The sequence below is a fragment of the Zonotrichia leucophrys genome, chromosome 4 (assembly GCF_028769735.1).
Source record: "Zonotrichia leucophrys gambelii isolate GWCS_2022_RI chromosome 4, RI_Zleu_2.0, whole genome shotgun sequence".
In the NCBI taxonomy this organism is placed as follows: Eukaryota; Metazoa; Chordata; class Aves; order Passeriformes; family Passerellidae; genus Zonotrichia; species Zonotrichia leucophrys.
Genome location: NC_088173.1, coordinates 9,322,571 through 9,345,442, shown reverse-complemented (window position 1 = coordinate 9,345,442; position 22,872 = coordinate 9,322,571). Strand labels below are relative to the sequence as shown.

Here is a 22,872-nt window from a genome sequence, read left to right as displayed (position 1 = left end):
ATGTAAATAATTTTAACAGCATTATGCATTTCAGTTTGAAAGAAATGACGTTTGAAACCAATCTAAGAATGTTAAAAACCTGAAATTTTGAGTCGTGTTTGCAGCAGAACAAAAGATAGATTGACAGTTTATGTTCCACTGTAAACTCCGATTTCCTGTGTTAAATACTTACTTTTAGTGTCTAATAATGTGATGGAATCTTTTCCCCAAAATTATTGTGAAGGTGTAAGAAATATTTCAAGTTTGTAGGATCTCATTTTTAAGTAGTATTCACCACATGAGTGCAAAACATAGAAAACTAACGATATGAAAAGGCTATCAAACATTCCTACTGCTAGAAAATTTGCCTGAATTGCATGATTTTTTTAAACATGATGGTCTTCCCCTCCTCCAGGTCCCAGAGAGGCTTGGTAGTCCTTGGTGCTCAGATTTGGGAAGCACTAGCCACACACACATCTACTTCCAGACCTGAACTAAGGCTAACTCTGGGAGACTGCAAGGAGTTCAGGGAGTCTTAGTATACACTCTGGGCTTTGGTTCTGTGTTTGCACTCATGTGTCACATTTTTGTTCCCAGCACAACCTTCTGTCTACATTTCAGTGAGTCTGCTCCCTGCACAAAGTATTTGAGAAGGGCAAGACATACTACAATCTTAAATTTTTTCAGTCACTCTCTTTCATAAACTATATGATAATGTGACTGCATTTCCAAAGAGCGATGCATTTGATACAATATTGCAGCTTTAACTCCTGATCCTTTATTTCCTCTAGGAGCAGACAGTGTTGTCTATCTTTCTGTGGAGGGGCTGGTATCATCTGTGCAAGAAAGCATCAAAGCAAGGCGAGACAGCAACCCCAAAGCCGACAAGTCCTTTGGAAAGCTTGGTCATTGCACAGCGTGTCTCACTGGAGAATATCCCGTTGAGCTAGAATGGTGAACTTTTAGGGGATGGACATCAGTTCATACCTTGTTGAATGTACCTTTTTCAATGATGACTTCTTGCTAAATAGCCTTCTTGCATTTAGGTCAAACAGAAGCCTTATGACAGTTACCTAATTACTGTTACTAAAACACATCTTTAAGTAAAGACTTACAGAAAGTCCAATGTGCTGATGAAAACAATGTAAGTAGATTAAAATACAAAATCATATAGTTTTGATGCACAGTTGTGCCTTCTATTTTCTCACAAAATGCTATAAAAACCAAAGGATTTTAAATTATGTAGAAGTCCCAAAGTTTGTTGTTTTGGTCTTGCCCTAAAAGCTCCCCCATTAGACTTGTTCACAAAGCACAAATCGTGTGATGATGTAACTTGAAATTATCAAAGCCCTAGTGCAAAAGTATCTGGAGTTTGCTTTTCTCCTTAGGACAAATACCAGATTCTGAAGACTGAAATTGCTTTCTCAGCAGTTGTTACTTTGGCTTTTTAAGAATAGAAGTCTCGAACTTCTGCATACAGCCTTTTTTAATTGAGGCCTTTGTAACAGATCCTATGCATATGATGTCTAACATGATTTTTAAAAATGAAGACTCAGGGAAATGCTCAGCCAAAAAGATCTCTAGTTTTGTAACTTTAAAATTCTGTTTTAAAGTCATGTAATTACATTATCTTTGTGTGCTTCTATCAATTTCCAATATAGAGTGGAAAAACTAAAAAATACTTGGCACTGCCATTCTTTTTTCTGTTTTACCCCTTGTTTTCTCTGGCATAAGTCTGACAATTTCTGAAGTGTACTTTTCATTTGTCAACATCCAAAGTAAACTAAAAAACCACAAACTTTCCATACTTAACAGTAAAAATGATATATCAAATGAAGACCATGAGTTGTTTTGGTTATAGTCTTATTTTAGTACATGACTGCTGTTAGAATAAATGTAATGTTTAAAAAAATTCAAGTGTTCTGAAGAACCATTAGCTGTTAAAGACAATGTGTTCAGCTGGTCACAATTACAGTTACTGGTATACAGGAAGATCACTTGGACAATGAACCACTAGCTGAAAATGGAAGAGCACCTTTTCATAACTATTGCAAATTTCCGCACAATTTTTAAAATAGTTTGTATACCTCAGTCTTTCTCACCGAATACCAGCGACTTAATTTTAGATTTTCTATTTAATATTGTGTATTTTGGCCTTATAATTGTTTGTGGCACTGTTAAAAAAATAAATAGAAAAGTTTAACAGCTTCTTCCTTTTCCATTATTTTCCATATAGTTGAGAATTACAAGATTGCTGATTAAATTCAAAAGGGAGTTTTATGTGGGATTTGTAGCAATTGTGCCTCATTGACAACCATAACACAAAAGTCCTACTTTGAAAATGAAGTCAGGACTGTGACTTGTGCAGTAGAATCAGAACCTACTTGCAGCCAAACCTGTGGGAGCACCTAGATGTGATGAGCATGGGGCTTCATCAGCACCCAGACCTGCATATTGGGGGATGTATGTGGATCTCTTCTAATTAGCAACTTTGGTTTGTTAAAAGAACCATAACAGTCCATCTGGACAGTAAATTGAACAAAACCAGGGTAGACACTGACCACCCCCTCTTCCAGGTTAACCAGGAAAGAGTATGAAAAAACTAGGAAAACTGTTGTGAATGTTTTTCACTGTTCTTATTTCTCACCATCAAAAGAAAATAATTTTTAGAAGGGCTGAGGTCTTAGATTACAAATACATCAAATACAAATACAAAAAAGAGCCCTTTATATGTGAGATAAACATTTAGATGCACAGTGTAAGAAGTCTGTCTGTCTGAAATAGTCCACAGGACTGGAAATGAAACATGTGCAAATTCTCTTTAATGTGCTTTGAACAAAATGCTATTTTTGAAGTCTCCTAATAATTGTTTTATCACTAATTAATGTGATCTGAGCATTGGGTCGCATAATTCTAATTTCAAAAAAAATTAGTCCTGCTGCCTTTTCCCCCCCTCCACATTATAGAAAGGAAATTGTCTGCTACTGTGAACACTGTAATTTTTGGATGCACTGCAATGCTGAATCTTTATTATGTATTTTTCAAAATCTTAAGAGGAGATACTTTTAAATGTCATTCTATTCTGACAGCTGGATTTATGCTTCAGGTTACTAGACACAATCACATACAGCCAACACACACACCAGTGAGTGTGCTGAAGAAAACTCTGGCTTTAGGTGTCGCTATTTGCATTAATATTTTACTGTGAAACCATTCCTGCTCTATTACCAATGTGCAACTGTGCCAAACTATCACTTAGAGAATGGACAAACAGTAGAAAGCTGATGTCTAACTTCTCCCATGCAAACATTAAAAATGGCTGTGGTCTTCTCGTTCTCTCCGTGAGGCACCACCGGCACCATGCGTAGAGGTTTTTAATGACACCCTGAATGCGCCTCGGAGGCAAAGCAAATCATTTCCTGTGAGGGCGGAGAGGCACCGGCACAGGCTGCCCAAGGAAGGCGCGGATGCCCCATCCCGGGAAGTGCTCAGAGCTGGATGGGCCATTGAGCAGCCTGGTCCAGTGAAGGGTGTCCCTGCTCGCAGCTGGGTGCTGGCAGCAGAGGATTTTTAAGGACCCTTCCCATCATTATTATTCCATGGTTCTATGACTTTGTGTCATTAAATGAGCACGCGGTCCCCAGGGCAGTTCCGGTGCCCCTTCCCCCAGCACGGCTCTCGCTGCCATCACCCTCACTTCCCGCTGGCCGCCCTGAATTGCATCCGGGGGGAAGCCCAGCCCCGGCCGCTCCCCGCTCCCCGTTCGCCCCCCGGGAGCCGGACATGGGCTGGCTGCAGGGCCGGCCCTGAGGATAGTCCAGGGATCGCCGCAGGGACCGCTCCGGGAGCGGCACAGCGTCCTCCCGCTCCCAGCACCGGGAACAGCGGAACGCCCGCCCGCAGCCCGGACATGACATCGCCGCCCACCCGCCCACGGCGGTCCCACCGACGGAAGGCCCGTACCACCTCCCGGGACGGAGGGGGAGGACACATGGGGACCGAGACGAGTGAGCTGTGAGCATTAGGAGGGAACCCTGCCCTTCGCTCGAGCTCTCTGCATTTGTTTTTAGCACTTTTCCCATGTCTGCCGGGGACAGCGGGGAAGGCTTTGGCACCCTTGCTGTGCCTCTCTCTCCCTCTCTCCTTCCCTCAGGAAGCAATGGCGCATGGCTCTGGCGGAGCAGGCGCTGCTGGTGCGTACCCAAACGGCGCCACGGCCGCTGGCCAATGAGAGCCCGGTATTACCTCGTCCCGCCAATCGGAGGCGCCGCCGCTGGCGGGCTGGGGCGGGACCAGGAGGGCACCGGGAAGTGCCGCGGGCTGGGATCTCGAGGAGCGCCGGGAGCCGTCGGTCCGTGTCTGTCCCCGTGTCTGTCCCCATGTCTGTCCGTGTCCAAATGGGGTAACCTGAAAGAGGAGAGCGGGGGCCAAAGCCTGCATCCGTCCGGTCACCGGTCCGGCCTTGGCGGGAGGGCTCGCGGGGCGGAAACGGGCACCTGCACGAGCAGTGCCCCAAAAGTTAGCGTGTTGGGGATTTCTGCTTGTGAAGGAAGGATTCATATTTCACAATTCCATTGAAAGAGATACTAATTAATTAAGCTGTGTTCATGAATTTATCAATTCAGCGATGCCCAGCTTTAAAAATGAAAGAGTAACAGTGAGGAACAAGCTACCTCAGTACAAGTCAAGAATCCAGCTTTGCACCTTTTGCAGTCTGAGGCGTGGTAGAGTTGTGTATTCTCCGTGCGAGAATAGAGCTGTGTATTCTCTGCCATGGGTCTTGTTTTTTCCTCTCCTTTCTGGCGGCGCTTTGTGTGCCGTTGTAGTCCGACTGAAGCGTTGAAGTGAGGCGGTGTCTGGTGTGTCGTTCTTGCATGTGAAAAATGCATATTTTGTGATTGGCTTTTCGCAAATATTAAAATGAATATTATATTTGTTGTTTTAGAAAGTAATGCTGTATTTTCTTTAAGTAGTGTGTTAAATATAGTTTTAGGTTATAAAAAATGTTAAAACAGAAGCTATGCTATGTAGGATACTTTTTTAAAGAAACGACTTGCAGCGATATAGCAGCCACAGGACACCTAAATCTTTCCGAGAAAAAGAATTTATTGCCCTCTTATCAGAAGAAACAAACTTCTTCCCGCCTCGGAGGCGCTGTTAGGATTCAGAGGAAGAAGTTGACGATGACCAGACAGAATCCTGTATTTGAATGGATTTTATGCATCATGTATGAAATGCATGAATATGCATCAGGCTATTGTTTTTAAGGGTTAATCCTCTGTTAACGTGTGTCCTTTTTCGGGCTCGTGCTGCCCAGAAAAAGGTACCTGGACATCCGTAACTCTTTGTCTCTATATTGTCTCGTATTGTCCAAATTACTTTTAATTGCATTACTGCTTTTATAACCATTTTATTCCTATTCAGCTCGTTAACCTTTCAAACCCGCGGCCGGCGTTTCCCCCGCAGGAGCTGCGGGCGCGATGGCGCTGGCGGCGCTGGTGCGGCGGGCGGCGGGGCGGCACCGGGAGCGGGCGGCCGTGCGCTTCCATGGCGGCCGCGGGCAGCCCCCGGGCCGCCGCTCCTACGGCGCCGTGCTGCGGCTGGCCGGGGAGCTGACGGCGTTCCTGCAGAGGCACTGCCACCCGCGGGGCGGATGCGAAATAGGCCTGTACTGCCATCCGGGAATCAACCTGCCCGCCTGGATCTTGGGGTAATGGCTTGAATGCTTGCACTTCTGTGTTGGTTTTTTAAGGGCTATCTCTGTTAAAGCAAATTTTGGAGTTTGTTTATATTTTTAACAACAACAAACATGTAGTAATAGCATAGTAGTGCCGTCCCAGTGCTGGAGTCTTCCATCATTTAGGGAAAAAGATGGCAATATGACAATCTTTTGAAAACCCATTGCTAAAACATTTCTGAATCTCAAGCCTTGAAGCTGTAAACCATCTGTAACTGTATCCCTTCATTAAAAGTGACCTAACATATTTATTAAAATTAAATTAAAAAGTTTAATTTAAAAAGAAACTAAAAAAAATTAATGACCAGCATATTTATTTTGCTTGTTTAAAACTGGAAGTGACCTGACAGAAAACATCTATTGAGAAAAGGACTGTGCAGGTTTTTTTAATGAATGGTCTTGCTGGTTATACAAAAGAAAGGTGTTCTGAATGTGAATTCCATGTTTTAAGGCAAATAAACATACATTTAATGTTCCATTATGAATATTACTGAAGGAAGTAATGAGCATTGTAACTAAAGTGGTGTTGATTAACTGATAGCTAGGAAGCTGAAATGCTTGTGATCTCAACACTCATGTTAATCCATGAATTTTTAAAATCTTGCTTCTGCTGAGGGATTCTAATTGTGTCCTTTATATAGGTATCTTTTGTATTCCTAGCATTTATGGTGGAATAGACAATCACAGGATCACAAGCCTGTTTTTTCAGCTGATGAATACAGCAGCAGTTGTGCTTCCTAGGGGCATGGCCTGTGTTGGTATCTTCCTGTTGTTCACACCTCATGTAAAATACAGAATAGCACTAGAAGAGGTACCACAGTGGAGGATAAGGATTTCAGTGGAGTGAGAAAGCAGTGTAATCATAAACCCCCACAAGCACTGAGGAACTTTCTCACCAGTCAGGAAATGCTTCTGCCCCAGTGCAGCAGGTTGCTCTGAGATGTTGTGCAGGCACATCTCAGGAGGTGTTCAGAACCTGACTGACAAAGACCTGAACAACCTGGTCTGGTGTCACAGCTGGCTCTGCCTGAGCAGGAGGTTAAGCTCAGCATACTGATGTCCCTTGCTGTCTGATGTGTCCTGTATCCCAAAGAACTGAGTGTAACAGTTTTCTTTTGCTGTGTGAGGGGGATGCATGTGCTGGGGCTCTTTGGTTCTTACCGCTGTCATTGGGAGTAGCTGGCAGCTGTGTGATGCAGGGCAGGCTGAAGCACTTGCTGGCTGTAGGAGCATCGGGATGCTGCCCTTGCACGTCTCCCTTTGGGACCTTGGTGCTGCTGCAGTGACAAACCTCTTGCACAGAGAGGAAGTATAGTAAATAAATTGTACCTGCAGTACAGAACCCAACAGCAGAGCAGGTGTGAGGAGTTTTGGGGTGGTTCAGCCCTCGTGGCTCTCTGGGAGCGCCACTGGAGGGTGCAGGGCAGGGACCAGGAGCGTCAGGACTTGGAGCTCCTCCGCCTGCCTTGTAGGAAAGACATCCCAGGGCCTGCCTAGATTTCCTTACGCTGCATTCTTTGCACTCGTAGGAAAGTGTTTTCAGCCTGCAGGGTTTTGTTGCTTTTTAGAATACATTTATATGTGTTGTATGTGTGTAAACGGAAAGGTTGTATTTTTGTTTCTAGTCAATATCAGAAGGTTTTAAAATGTGATGCTGTTGCTGTCAGTGATACTTTTGTCATCACTGACTTGCTTGGCCTGAAATAATATTGAATGTTTTCATCCAGCTTTAATCTTTTGCCTTGCTGTAAAAGACCAAAAAGCAACACTGATTTTCATCCTACTTTGTTACCAACAAGATCTTTAAAAGTCATGTTATGACTACATTTTCTAGCTCAGGCAACTATAAAGGCATAAAGAAATTTTAGCAAAATCTAAGAGGATTTTCTTATATTTTAAAAATTGTTTTAAAACATTTGTGTTTTATTAGAATCCTCCAAGTTCCAGCTGCCTATTCCCCTATTGATCCAGATGCACCACCAACCATATCTACTTACTTCATGAAGAAAAGCAACCTACAGTATGTTCTTGTTGAGAATGACAAGATAAATGTAAGTGTTCAGGCTTCTATAAGAGTCATTAAAGGGCAATTTAGACATGTAGATATGCAAATTGAATTCTGTTTTAATAAGCTTGGATGGAGTGCTTTTGTTTTTTCATGGCAAAAGGTTGTCTTTCTCATTCAGAAAGGAACATCTTTAAAATCAAAAGTACAAAATATTTCTCTGTTCTTCAAAACAATTGCCTTCTTTCCTGTTACACTGTTGTTCAGGCAACCTTTTTGGGTGCTAATATTGGAAGACTTTTCCAGACTTGTTTCTTTATATATCAATGCTAAGAGTTGGAAATCTGCAGTAGTTAAAAACGGTCCTGCATTTAATACTTGGGTTTCTCTTTGTCTAACTCATCCCAAATCTTATACCCTCACTCATTGCAAAGGGAATAGGCAAGTTACAATTCAGATTCCTTGGTCTTCTGCAGTGGTTTTTTTTTTATATTTTCCATTTCCTTTTTCCATTTGCTCAGATAACTGTTTATTTTGCATTTATGAAGTGTGCATTCACTCATATTTAATTTGTAGAAATACATGAGCTTGTAACTGTCTGACGTGTGTCCTCCTAGAGGTATGAAAAATCAGAATTGCTTGTATGAAATGCTGTTTTTTGTTTTATTGCATGCATGGAATAACAACAGTGCCTCCTGAGTTCCACTTTTTGAATTGTTCATTTTCTCTTGCAGAAATTCCAGATGTCCCATGCTGGCTGGTTTTCCCACAATTCCTCTGCCATAGAACATATTGGTTTAACTCTCTTCCAAATGAGCTCAAGCAACACTGATTTCAGTTCAGAAGCAGACAATATGAAAAGTAGATGTGAACCTTCCGAAGCTGTGGGTGACTCACAGCCAGGAGTTTGCCCAGACCAAACCAAAGCTGAACCATCAGAAGCAGGATACATGGACGCTGGCCAGAAAGACACTGTGGCATATGTCTTGCATACATCAGGAACCACAGGGATCCCCAAAATAGTCAGAGTGCCTCATAAATGTATAGTGCCTAATATTCAGCATCTTAAGTAAGTAAGTGTGGTTTTCATTTCAAATGCTTTTACAAATTTAATGCTTTTAGGATTTTTGTGTAATACTTCAGAGGAGTGTACATAGGGTTTTTGCTGACAACAGCTTCACTTCTTCCTCCTTATCCACCTTTGTGGGTTTTTTGCTTTTATTTCCAAGTAGACTCATATTACAGTTTATTTCTCTATCAGTATTATACTTAAATGGTGCTTTGCCTTCATTTTTGAGGGCTGTGTTTCAAATAGTGCACTGTTGCTCTAAGTTTTGTACCATCATCTGGCTTGTCGTTTAAAAGAAGTAGACAATAAAATTAATCATTTATTCACAATTCTATTTACTGTGTTCTGTAGTTCTTAATTCATAATTCTTTTTTAGGCTAGCCAGATACCTTCTGTTTAATTTCATATTAAATAAATTATTATGGAAAATACAATATTTTTCCTGTCTTGTCTTTTCCTTTCTTCTTCTTTGCTTTTTCTTTCTTCGTATTTATCCTTTTTTAATGAGCATCTGTTAGTCAAAATATGCCTTTCTGTGAACTCTGTTGGTGTGTAACAAAACACATAATTAGTGAAACCAACAGTTACAGTCCAGGAGCTCTTGCTCAAAGTACAGGTCTATTATTCAGAGCCTTTAATATCTGAGCTTTGCTAATGCATTTCTTTCATGCTTTCATTCCTTTAGTTGGGAAGGGTTCTTTGACTGCATGCATCAAATTTGTATTGCTTTCTTGTTTTAGATCCATATTTGAGATCACTCAGGATGATGTGCTGTTCCTGGCATCTCCCCTCACATTTGACCCGTCTGTGGTTGAATTGTTCATGGCTCTGACAAGTGGAGCCTCTATTCTAATTGTACCAAACACCATTAAAATGATGCCTGTGGAGCTCTCTGCTGCTCTGTTTCACCACCACCGTGTGACAGTGTTGCAGGTAGGCAAAATTCAGTGTCTCCAGTGTCTTGCTTCTCACCTTTGCTAATGGGTACTACTTTTTGTCAGCCTAGAATCTAGTGTTAATAGGACAGGAGTGTTCTTGTTCAAAAGCAATATAGCTATCCTTTTTGTTGTAGGCAAACAGCTGTTAACTGTCTGGAAAATTACCATTTTGTGATAGAAAACACTGAGCTGAAGATTATTTTTAAAAACCTTTACTTATTAAGAATTAAATGAATTATTCTGTTAATTAAACTTTTTGTTCTGAAGAATCTGGTAATAGAGTAAACTGTTGCAGACATTTTAAGCACTTTTTAGTGGGCTTGATCTTGAAGTATTTAGTCATAAACAAGTTTTAAGTTTTAATGTTAGTTTTTATGCTAACAGTAGAACTAAACCTGTCCTAATAGGGTGGTAAAATGTTTGTCATTTTTACAATAATGAGAACAAGGTAATAATTGATTTCAGAACAATACTTGCTGTTTTCATGTCACCTGCTTATATGAGGCTTCGTGCATCTCTTATGTCTTAAAATAGATTGTCTCCTATATGATTTCAATTTTAATAGTTCTAAAGTTTGCAGAATGTACTTGAAGCATCCAGCATGGCTGAATAAGCCTGGCCTGTACCTGCAGTCCTGTCCTGTTTCTCTTGTCCTGTCACTTGCTATGTGGGAGAAGAGACCAACCCCCATCTGCCTGCACCCTCCTTTCAGGCAGTTGAAGAGAGTGAAAAGGTCACCCCTGAGTGTCCTTTTCTCCAACCTAAACACCCCCAGCTCCCTCAGCTGTAGGATTTGTGTTCCAGACCCGGTTCCATGCCTTTTTTTTTTTTTTTTTTTTAAGAACAGTGATAGTTGAGATTGTAGGGTTTAAAATTAAGATAAATGAGTAGTTGGCTGAAGATTCCATAGCAGGAAAAAAATCCATTAGTTACAGATCTTTTGTAACCATTCTCTGCTCTTATTTTTATTTGTTAGGATTGCTATAAATAGTGTAGATTATCCTATGATGCACAAGTTTCATTATCAGTTTAGCTCATTTGCTTTTAGAAAAAAAAAAATTATAAGAAGTTGCTCTCTATAAGCAAGAATTTTTAAGACTTTTAAAGATATATTTATTAAGCATGTTAAGCAGTAATAGAGAAGGGCAGAATTTAATTAATGAAGATTTTTGAAAAGACTTTCTAAGAAAAGTTTTATTTGTTTTTGTGAGGTTTTTTTTTGATCACTGTCCTAATCTCTGAAGGAGGATCTTCTCAGCTGAATTATTTACAAAAATGTTCTCATTACAGTTTAACTGATGGATGAATAATTTTATGATATTTCTTAAAAAATAGAAAGATATTAACTCCCCCCATTGAATTTTTTGAGCAGACTCGAGAAATCCAAAAATAATTATTAGGGAGGAAAGAGTATACATTTTTCCCTTGTTTTGTTGCTAAAAATTCACTAATGTTAAAATTATTGGTTGAAAAAAAGATGGTCTTCATCTATTACTAGAAAAAAAAGAACCTGGTAAGAAATAATCCCATTAATTTTCCAGTTCTCTTACTAGAAAAGTGGGCAAGAATGAGAATGAAACGTGCTAGGGAGAAAAACCCATTCTTGTCAACTGTTTGTTCTATTTGCATAAAACAAGGGCAGCCCAGAATCTGACATCCTAGGAATTTTTAGCATTATATAAGTTCTTTAAAATTTCTGTGTGCACATTAATCATATATTTTTGCTGTAACATTCTGGAATGAAGGGAAAAAAGGCTCAAACGATAACATAGAGAGAATACTGTGCTGCTTTCTGTATCCAAGTAATTAACATAAGAACTAATGTGCATACACTTGAGGTAATAGCTGAGACACAAAAGAGAACCTATACCACACCTGAGTAAAGAAGAAGCTTTGCAGAAGAGCATAGATTTATGCTGATAGTACTCATTAAAGGCCTTATAAGAAACAAAATCTCACAAAACACCATTGTGATTGTTGGTATGTAAATGTTTTAAAGTACATAACACAGCTGTATACCAGAAAGGTACACAGACACTGATAAAATGTAACAGGTCTTTCTCTTTTTTTTTTTTTTTAATATGTATCCTTCAGGCAACACCAACACTTCTCAGGAGGTTTGGAGCTCACATTATTAAATCAAGAGTGTTGTCTGCAAATACTTCACTTCGTGTCTTAGCCCTTGGTGGTGAAGCATTTCCTGCACTGAGTCTCTTGAAAAGTTGGAAGCACAAGGAGAACAAAACAAGCATTTTTAATCTCTATGGTATTACTGAAGTGTCAAGCTGGGCCACTTGCTACAAGATTCCTGAGGAGGTTTTTAGTGCTGATTTTAGGTAGGAAAGTTCACTGTTCTCAATGGCTTGGCATGTGAATGATGGAAATTACCAGAAATAGAACCTCAGTCTCCTGTTACCAGGGCTACTGAGTCCTCATGAGTGTTTATACTGGTAGAAGTTACATTTGGGTTTATGTAGAAACAGACTAATCCATTGTCTCATGAGCCACTACAGCCCCCACTCTCCTATTTTAGTAGTGCGGGTGACAGAAATTGTCCAAAGTGCTCACCCAGGTTTCACAGTAATTTAAACTTCAACAAGTACTTGCTTTTTATAATTTATCACTCTGTCACATTTCACTCAGTTTCTGACTTCTTTGGCATTTTTTCTTCATGTTATTTTATAGAGTCATGAAAGGTACTTCCCATTATCTCACTGTTTAATTTTCTCTCTGAAATGTGTGATTATTCCATGGCATAATAATTATACATGCAGTTTGAGTGGAATGTGTCCTACAAAAAGGGATGGTTTGCACAAATGATGTGATATATTAACCTGGTGCTTAAACACTTGAAGACTAAAAATGGTGGATTGTCATGAAGTGTTCTTACATTCTCTTGTAAAACTAATTTTCTCTGAGTTCAAACAAAAAATGTAATACTTTAAAATAGAAATTAAACTGGAATCCATGCCAAAGTTATTTAAAGTTGCTTTAGGTTTTGAGTTTTGCTTTACTGAAGAAAATACATTATTCTATACTCCCACTTAGAAATAGCTTCTATATTCAATAAATGAATGCAACTGCTTGAAGAGGCTGGAGAATGAAGGGAAAGGAAGGAGTTGGTCAGTAGTTCAAGAGAAGTCTATAATAGATTCATGACATTGAAATGACAGTTTTGTGTATCTCAGTCTTTTCTGAACGTTTTCTACATCTTCTTCTGAACTTTTCTTAACTGTATTTATTAAAATAGAGTAAAAGCTCAAATTAGGCAGGGAAAAATGAGTTAGAAAGCAGTTCCACATGCTTAAATTGGTTGACTTGATGGATGTTTCAATCTGAGAGACTTAAAAGTTGACTGAAATGATTGGGGTTCTCTCAGGGTATTTCAGGGTCTATTCAGGCCTTATTTGCTATAGTTCTATGGAGTCTTCTGGTATATATCAGTGACACCCATGCACACATGATAAGGTTTATAATTTTTAATAAATTGATACCTTTTTAAAGAGGAAGCATTTGTAGAAAGAATTCCCAAGTATCTATCTTTGCTCTAATGCCAGTCTTTTAAAAAAACTACATGATGCTGTTTTCTGGGGCAGTTGTTTTGTGTTCAGAAGAGAAAGACTTCTACTGTTTCTCTCTAATATATTTAGAACAGATTTTCCTGTACCTTTGGGATCACCACTCCTTGGAACAAAACTTGAGGTCAGAGATGCCAATGGATCTGCAGTTCTTGAAGGCGAGGGACAATTATTTATAGGTTATTTTATGTTTCTAGTTCTTCTAAGAGGCTGTTCTTAATTGATTGAGTTTTAATAATATATTGATTATTTTGCTTGATATTTGCCTGTGATATACAGATTAATACAGCATTTTAAGTTCTGATTGGGCTGGGAACCTTCTGATAGTATTTTAGATTGTTGGAATGATGAACAGGAAAGTACTATAATTTTATCTGCAGACTATGCCTTCCTTATATTGATCTCTTTTTCCCTTCTTGCATTTTGACATTCTCAGCTGAAGTAATTTCTGTGTATTAACTGAATTAACTGCATAGCCAAAATTGCACATTGCAGAAGTTTGGATGTTGAAAATAATATTTCAATATTTCTTATAATTCATGGTAAAGTTTAAGAAATTTGATAAAGCACTCTCTATAATTTTCATTTACAGTTAGCTATTTAATATATATGACCCCAATCTTTTTTTGTCTAGGTGGTGAAGAACGAGTCTGCTTTCTTGATGATGAAATAACTGTGCCACTGGGTACAATGAGAGAAACAGGGGATTTTGTAAGAGTGGAGAATGCAAATTTGTTCTTTTTGGGTCGGAAGGACAATCAGATTAAACGCCATGGCAAACGTTTTAATATTGAATATCTGCAGCAGGTAAGTGCTCCCCTCCACAGAGTACAGCCGCTATAAAAAGGCAGATATAAGAAACACATTGTTATCATCAGAAAGGGGTATTTGCTTGTTTTCAGGTGACTTTTAGGAGTCTAAAGGGATTTGGTGGGTGTGTTATAAAGAATCTAGTCACATAATTTAGGGAGGAGTTCTGAGTTCTTGGGAATCTGTTTTATTGTATGGTTTCTTCCAGGAGAATTGGAAAATGTATAAACATCTGAAAAGTACTGAGTATAGTGATTGTTCTGCAAGACTGAGTGTCAGACTCCTGGATTATATCTCATTCATGGCATTTTGGCAAATAATACATATATCTATGAGTTTATTTTTATGTGAAGTACAACTTTCAGCTACAAAAGAAGGTATTTCATAGGATGTTATGTAGGAATGTGAGAAAAATACACTTTTTAAAGGTGTGTGTTTTTTTCATTGTTTTTTGCTTCTTTTACTCTATTGATGAAATGCATTTCAAAACAAGACTAATGTTTTTTAATTACAGGTTGCTGAAGATCTTTGCCAGGTAGAAGCTTGTGCAGTTACCTGGTACCAACAAGAAAAACTTATCCTGTTTGTTTTACCCAAAGATGATTTTGAAGAGAGAGAAACATTTAAAGAACTCCAGAAGCATCTACCAGCTTATGCAATGCCTGATGAGATTGTAGTGATTAAAGCTTTGCCTTTAACATCACATGGTAAATGAAGCTATTAAGAACCCTTGCCACTTGTTTTAATTTTTTTATTGACTAAAATCCAGTATCTGATTCATGGTTTTAGAATATATACATTAGATAAGTAATGCCTAGTAGGAAATAATGGCCATGTATTATTATGTTTTCTTGGTGATGTTTCATTTGAGAGTCAAAGAGTAATGGAAAAATCAGTTTAATTTTAACACTGCACATTTCTTACCTCAGTTGCTCCTCTTGCAGTCTGCAACAGAACCCTCACTTCTGCTGAGGAAAAAGCAGGCCTTGAGGTGGGATTCTGTGGGAGGGGTGAATTTTCAAAAACCTTACTGGTTTTCATGTAGTTGATCAACTGTAAAATAATGCAGATGCAGTAGAGTCTGAATAAGGAAACACATACAAGAATATAGTGACTATGTGGGCAGAGCAAGGTTTGAAAGTGCTAATACTAAACGAGCAATGAAAAAAATCGTCCTTTATTTTCTACAAAGGCAAAGTTGATATATCTGAACTGAACAAGATTTACCAGAACCATCTAAACTCCAGAAGGCGTGACAGTAAGCTGAGTGACGCAGAGGAATTGTGGGAAAGATTGCAGTATTTATGGAAGGTAGTATTTTGAGCTGCCTTTTTATCTTTGCAAGTGGATCATTATACATGTGTCAGGAATTAAACAGTTTTAAGAAGTATGACTAATGCAACCAGAACATTCTAGCTGCCTATAGATTTAAGCAGTACAGCTCTATTCTATTCAGTTAATACTTAAATATAGTTCCTCTGCAGTGGCCAGAAGAGAGTCATTTTTATTTCTCTATCAGACAAAACTGCAGGCTATGAGGTTTAAGCAATTAGCATAGAAAGAATGTAGTGACAGTAGCTTTTTAAATGCTGCTTCACATGCCAAAAGAAGGAAACACTAAAGAAAACAAGGAATTGGGACATGGGAACTTTGTAAAAAATTAGCTGCTGTGTTAGTAGAGTTTCTTACTTCTCAAGATAATTATAAATTGAAGAATCCTTTTTTTAAATAGATGGCGCAGTTGCACAACTGTCTCTTGGGCTGCCTGTCTGGATTGTTTCTAAATTTCTGTGCTAAGGACTTGTTTTTCAGGGTATTGAAATACGATGCCAAGCAGTATTACTTTGTTTCTCAAAGGTGGACTTACAAGTTTGACCTGAAAGTGGAATTAGCTGTGGCCTAGGACTCGAACAAGTAAATGTAGTGTATTTATTTGTCTGTGCCAATCCTTTTCACATTAATGAAGTGATAACCCAGGGGATTGGTTGTGTCCTAGATCCATTATGGACAGCAGAAGGTGGTTCCAAAACAAAAGGGTTTGGATTTGACATCCAGGCTTAATAACAAGGGAGTGTGGTGAGAGGTGACTCAGTTATTGCTGTTTGTTGTAGTAACAATGCCAAATGCAAAATCTTTCATGAACTGAAGGGGTTATAACTTCAAAATTAGGTAGGTAAGTAGGTTACTTAAATAGTTTAGAAGTAAAAAAGAACAGTTTATATAAGCTTTGTTATTAAAATAAAACAGCTAAACTGATTTTATCAAAAGACACCTATGTTTTATCTGCAAAGTTGTCATTGATAAATGGTATTGAAAATGGCCAATCAATATATAGTACAATTCCCTTTAGTTCCTTAGACTGCAGAATTGGCATTGAGCAAGACATTTTGTAGTACAGAATTAGTATCTCCCTACTTCCTCATTCCTCCCCAATTCTTGTTCTGTCAGTCCCTCTGTTGGCACTAACATTTTTCAATGATTTTTTGCAGAGTAGTGAGTTTTCTCAGTTGTTCATTTTTAGCACAACTTCTAGGTGTTCAGGTGGATTCTGCCCCACCTGAGGTTTTATGTGTGTGACATGGTATAACACCCATGGACTGATACCTCTGTCCCTCTTTTTTTCTCTAGTCTGTCCTTGGACTTCCATGTGATTCCACTGGAATTTCTAAAGATGCAGTATTTCTGTACAGTGGTGGAGACTCCCTAAAGGCACTACGATTTCATGAAGAAATTGAGATGTTAGTAGGCAAAGCTGTGCCAGGACTCCTTGAAGTTATTCTCAGCCACTCAATTGAAGAGGTTTACAGACATATTCTTAAAATGCTGTTTCCAGATGAAGAACAATTAATGAATCCTGACAATGTTATGAAAAGAAAATTAAGAAGGAACAGTGGAGAGGAATTCCATGGAAAATACATTAAACTGACATCTGAAAGAGGTCTTGAGATTGCTTCAGGATTAATTCCATTTATTGCACTGAACAGAGGAAATCATCTTTTCTCTATGAATTTCACCAAGTCGTCTGTGCAGCCCAAAAATACAGTACAGGTAGGAGTGGAACCACTAGAGCAGCCCTCCTCTCTGCATTCCAAGATTCCAGCTGTAATGAAAAGCCATGTGCACGGGTCTGAACTGGACAATAGCATTTTAACACTTGAAAACAAGGCAAATAAAAATGAGCATTCCTCTGTGCAGCAAATCCATGCAGAATGTAGTCATTCATCAGTGGCAGAGCTGGCATTGTGCGTGAGGTGGAAGTCAAACACAAGGAAATGTGTTGATGCATCACCACTGGTTATAATACCAGCTAAAGAAAGAGTATCTGCATCTGTGTATATTGGCTCTCACTCCCATGCAATGCAGGCAATTGATCTGGATCTGGGAGAAATAAAATGGGAGAAGGCCCTTGGAGATCGTATTGAGTCTTCTGCCTGTGTATCCAAGTGTGGAAATTTCATTGTTGTTGGTATGTCTTTTGTTTCAGCCTCCGTTTCTGTTTTCTGCTAAATACAAGATGAATGACAGAGAATCACATTCCTTATCTCTGGTTGTCCTCCATCCATCAACTTCCACATCTGCCTTAGACCTAATTTATTGTAAAATAAAAACAGAAGGAAGAAGTAATTTAAGTTTCATGATAACTAGTGATGGAGCTTATCTAACATAAACACTTGTGGTTTATTGTATCCCAGTTTATTAATGAGGAATAATCAATGGCTACAGTTTGTTTTTTAGTGGTAGATTAAAGTGTGACATTTAAATTCGTTTTTGGAATTTTTAGAAAGAAAAATAGTATAGAAAGGTAATGGAGTCTTAAATGTCTTGGTGAATTAATAGAGTTAGAAATTAGTACATGGTACCTCATACTGTTTTCACAGAGTTTAATTATCTCATTTGACTCTTCTTTCTGGAAATGTAAAGAACACATTTGGATAATTCTTTGGTTTTGTCGTATCTGTTGTCAGCAGAGTCACCATTATCTTGGTGTCATCTTTTTAGCTAATATATCTACGTCACTGGTTAGCACAGATGGCCAAGTGGTGAGATTTTTTTAATGCAACTGTAATGTTGCCATCTTTTTGTTTGTATTTTGATTGCTGTTCACTCTTGATCATAAAATTGAATATTTTATTAACATGCAAATAATCATTATTCTTTTTTTTTTTCCAATCATGTTTTATTCCACATAGGTTGTTATGATGGCTTGGTGTATGTGCTTCAAAGCAGTGATGGAGAAATACACTGGACTTTTGTCACAGAAGACACTGTGAAAAGCTCTGCAGTTGTAGACCCTTCCAGTGGACTGGTGTACATTGGATCTCATGACCAGCACGTGTATGCTTTGGATATTTATGTAAGAACACTGACTCACTTTTACTTGTAGAACAATAAATATCCAATTAGACACTATTTATAGTGCACCAGAAGAAGTTCCACTGGTGTTAGTATTCTTAGGAGGCACAGTCACTTCTGAAAGTTTGGCCTGCTGTAAGTGGGGTTAGAATTATGTGACAGTAAACAGTTTTAGTGGTGTTCTCGTATTAGTCCTGGTTGAAACCACATATTAAGTTTCTTAGTTATTAAGTTCTCCATAGGTGTTTCAGAATAGGGTGTCGAGCTAGAAATAGAACTGTGGTTTTCAATCTTACCTTGTAAATGAGAAGATGGAGAAATAAAAGCGGCAGGTACTGCATTCTCATTAGCTGAATTTATTTTATTTACTGGAAGGGAAACCAATGGCACATGTGTTGCTGTCATGGCGTGTAGATTGTCTTCACTTTTTAACTGGTATTTGCTGGGTAAACAGAGTACTTGATAATGCTTGACATTCAAAGGTCTTAGTAAACATGATGATCTCTAACTCCAATTGAAAAACTATTATTCTTTTTTCCTGTACTTACAGAAAAAGGTGTGTGTATGGAAGTTACACTGCGAAGGTGGAGCTGTGTTTTCATCTCCTTGTCTAAGTTCTTTTCCACACCATCTCTATGTTGCTACACTGGGAGGACTCTTACTGGCTGTTAACCCTGTATGTACCTTTGCTTGTGTGTCTTTCAGCCAAATGTATTTCTGAAGTTAAGATTGCTATTCTAATGAAAGGGGAGATGATCATATGTTATAATGAAATATTTTTGACTCGGGGGCTTTATAAAGATATACAAGGGGGGCATTATAGTGATACACATAATACTTCCCACACTTCAGAAATCCACCTGGTGATAAGGAGGACTGAAGTGACATGGTTGACATGCTGACCATAGGTCAAAGTTGCAGTCAGTTTCTTGTCATTCCTGTATCAGTAACCAGGGAGTGAGAGCAAGTCTATAGATTTATTTCCTGCCTCTCCTCCTTTGACAGGAGGATTGGAAAAATAAATATACAAAAAATAAATAAAAATCAGAACAGAATGCAGAAAAAAGCCCCTTAATTCCTCTTACTGCTTCCCTCCCCACATTTAAGAGCTGTCCTTTTAATCTCGGTGTGCAGTTCTGTTCTTTGCACTGGGGAAATGGCATTCTTGATAGATGTGCAGCAATTTCATGGTTTTCTGAGGCATTGTTGGCTTACAGCTGGTCCTGCCTGATAAAAGGAGCAGGGACTGAAAGCAGCTGTTCCTGTTTCTGTACTCACACAACACAGAGCATCAATCCTAATCACCTTTACCTTCTGCCCACTACTACTGTCCTCAGCAGTAACCAGTCTGCCATTAGAAAACCAATGTGTGGTTTTGCAGCAAGAGTGCTTAAGAAAAGATATTTTTTCATTCTGTAATCCACAGTAAGAGGTAGTTGAGAAACCCACCCACAAGTGAGTCTGTGCCTTCCTATTTTTGTGAATTATCCTAATTCCTGAGGAATGTGCAAGATACAGTAGGAATGCATTGTGACAGTCATGGATAGTGAGTTGCAACGTGTCCTAGAGTATCAATATAACTTGATTCCAAAGTATCTCTGCTTCATTGGTCCTTGTCTCATTCTGAGCAGCTGGGAATGAAATTAAAAACTGAATCTGGCATTTATTAGAACTACTGCTGATACACTCTTAATTATCATTATTACTTTGCCTATGGTGAGCAAGAAAATTAGATTTTGATCACATTTTTGTTTTGTGTGGGTGGTGGTGTTGTTGTTTTGGTTTGGGGGTTTGGCTTTTTATTCCACACTACATACGGGCTGGGTCAGGCAGGGATGGAAGGGTTGTTTTGTGCTGTTTCTTACAGTTGTGTTAAGCATCACATATTCCATGCTGCCACTTACAGGTGATGGGGAGTAAGATTTGGAAAAGCAACCTTGGAAAACCACTCTTCTCGTCTCCTCACTGCAATGAGAATTACATCTGTATTGGGTGTGTGGATGGAAACTTATATTGTTACACTCATTCTGGAGAAAAGGTAAAAGTGTTGTTGGCTTTTTATGTCCATCACAAAACCCTGAATAAGATTTATTCAGACTGGTTTCTGAGGCTTAATGATTGACACGTACCTTTTTGGGAACCAAACAGAAGTGCCTGCTGTTAGAGATGAGAAAGTAGAAAGCTGTTTGCCTAGGATTTTGCCATGGCAAAATCACAAACTCAAGTTGCCTGATGCAGGAAGAGAACTTCTAGTTCAGACCTTATACCCAAAGTAAATTGTCAAGTTTAGTGCCAGCAAATGAAATTATTTCATTTGAAGCTTTCCAAGCAGGTTTAAGGTATCTCTTCTATAAGGTTATGGTTATTCACAAGTAAAGGTTTCTTAGGATGTTTATGCATTTGTCAAAAAACTGCCAAATCATAATTCTGGTAAAATATGTGTAAGCCTTCACATTGAATTAAGTGAGAGTATTTCTTTGGTTCCTCAGAGATAAATGTAGTTTGTATCTGGTGGTAAACAACTGACACCATTCATTTGTTAGCCTGAGATGCAGTATTTATGGCAATTCCATATTAGTCCATCCATGCATGGCTCTCTGCTTGCAGCAGTGTTGCAGACCTGATACTCTCTTGAGGAGGGATCTGCACATTGGTAGCATAAGCAGAGGAAATCTGTATTCCAAAAGGAATATATGCCTTTCTGGCAAAGAATGACATATTAACAGGATTCTTGATGTTCATTACTAATTGTACAGCAGCCCAAGAATATTCTTTTCCCAAATTGGCCATTTTTACGTGGGCCTCACTGAAGGTAGTAACTCTTCCCTCTTCCACATCTATTTTATGAGACTTTTATTGCTTACTCTCTGTGTAAAACCTTATTTATAATTTGACAAAGATTTACTAGACCTCACTGAAATCTAGTATGCTTTTGAAATGAAATGCTCTCCTATCAACAATGAGTCTATTAAAAAATTACAGTTGCTGTAAAACCGATAATGTAAAAAACCTTTGATAATGGGTGGTTATGTTCTTTCTGTAGGTTTGGCAATTTTCCACTAATGGGCCAGTGTTTTCATCTCCATGCCTCTCAAGTTTAACTAAGCAAGAAATATTTTTTGGCTCTCACGACTGCTTTATCTACTGCTGTAACATGGAGGGTAATTTACTGTGGAAATTTGAAGCCACTTCAAGTGTATATGGAACACCATTCATTTTCCAAAGTGATGACTTAAATAACAAAATTCTCTTGGCAGCAGTATCTACAGATGGCAGAGTGTGGATCCTGAATGCCAAGAGTGGAACAGCAGAAGGAGTAGATAAGCTTCCAGGCGAGGTTTTCTCTTCGCCCGTAGTATGGGGAACAAAGCTGGTTGTTGGCTGTAGAAACGATTATGTTTATTGTCTGGATCTGTATACAGCAGGGAAAAGTAACAGCTAAGATGTTAGGCTGCTTCCTTGTTATTGTTTACATTTGTAAACTGGGAGCTCACAGGTGCTCTCCACCCCTCTGCCTATTTTGCTGCAGGCAGGAGATGCTCCTTGCAGGCTGATCAGGTGGGATTTTGCATCAGGCAGTGTCCAGTGATGGAGGGAGGATGGCTGCTCAGCACCTTGCCAGAGAGGGGACAGAGTGTGTAAGGTGCCACATTCCACAGCTTGGATAGCAGCCTTATCTCTGAGGGAGGAGTGAATTGCTTTCTCTGAGTCCCTCCTCGCCTGTGCCTGGCTCTTCCTTGCACCAGACTAGTGTTTGTCTGTCTGTCTGTCAAGATTTCTGTGGCAGGCAAGCTAACACAAGTCCTTTTTTGAATCTAACTTTTAATTTGATTTCTGGAGACTGAATTTCATATACCTGGAAGGAGTGATCTGTTTACTACAGTTTTTACAAACAGAATAGTTCATCTTTTGTGGACATAGGCCTGTCATGGCTTAATTATTCTAGCTATACTTAAACTCCATTGAAGTCAGTAGCAGTTGCCTCTTGTATTCTAAAGTGGAAATAACACTATAAATATTTATTAAATTTCAATGACAGAAACAGTCAGAGTTCTAAGATGAAGTGTGCACTGCTCAAATTAACCACTGTCAAACATTTTTTAAAATATTTGAATGAATACTGTTTACATTATTTTCACAAGAACTATTAATAAAAGGTTGTGTAAATTGGGTTTTGTGTTCATTAACACCTTAGAAAAAAGTACCAGTGGTCTTGGTAATGCAAATCAAATACTTGCAGTGGCAAAAGTACACTTCACTGGGAGCATTTCCTAAGAGTCTTCTGAAAGAAGTGTAGTAGGAACTCTTACCTTACTTGCTCTCATCTGCTTTGAATCCTGTGTAGTATGTAGTACAGCTGAAGCACTGTAAAATTTCCTGTTTGTAAGGGAAACCAGGACTAC

General features: G+C 38.9%; 2 protein-coding genes across 5 annotated transcripts in view; both read left to right on the top strand.

Annotated features, from left to right (window-relative positions):
* Window positions 1–2,183, top strand: part of PPAT (phosphoribosyl pyrophosphate amidotransferase) — a 43,284-nt gene extending 41,101 nt beyond the window's left edge. For both annotated transcript variants that reach the window (XM_064710444.1, XM_064710445.1), the window contains exon 11: window positions 771–2,183. In XM_064710444.1, the coding sequence (XP_064566514.1) occupies window positions 771–937 (167 nt within the window). In that variant the 3' untranslated portion in view covers window positions 938–2,183. The remainder of the gene's footprint in view (window positions 1–770) is intronic.
* A 2,101-nt stretch (window positions 2,184–4,284) lies between these two features.
* On the top strand, window positions 4,285–22,864 carry AASDH (aminoadipate-semialdehyde dehydrogenase). 3 transcript variants are annotated; one of them, XM_064710432.1, is made up of 15 exons: window positions 4,285–4,330; window positions 5,404–5,689; window positions 7,647–7,767; window positions 8,456–8,790; window positions 9,531–9,723; window positions 11,823–12,064; window positions 13,379–13,485; window positions 13,941–14,113; window positions 14,631–14,823; window positions 15,309–15,427; window positions 16,745–17,582; window positions 18,307–18,470; window positions 19,020–19,145; window positions 20,376–20,507; window positions 21,513–22,864. In XM_064710432.1, the coding sequence occupies exons 2-15, from the start codon at window positions 5,460–5,462 to the stop codon at window positions 21,909–21,911; spliced, it is 3,372 nt and encodes a 1,123-aa protein (XP_064566502.1). In that variant the 5' UTR covers window positions 4,285–4,330; window positions 5,404–5,459; the 3' UTR covers window positions 21,912–22,864. The 3 variants fall into 3 exon arrangements, with proteins under 3 accessions (XP_064566502.1, XP_064566503.1, XP_064566504.1); XM_064710433.1 differs by having other exon boundaries at window positions 4,311–4,330; window positions 5,446–5,689; XM_064710434.1 differs by lacking the exons at window positions 4,285–4,330; window positions 5,404–5,689; window positions 7,647–7,767 and having other exon boundaries at window positions 8,677–8,794.
* The last annotated feature ends 8 nt before the right edge of the window (window positions 22,865–22,872 follow it).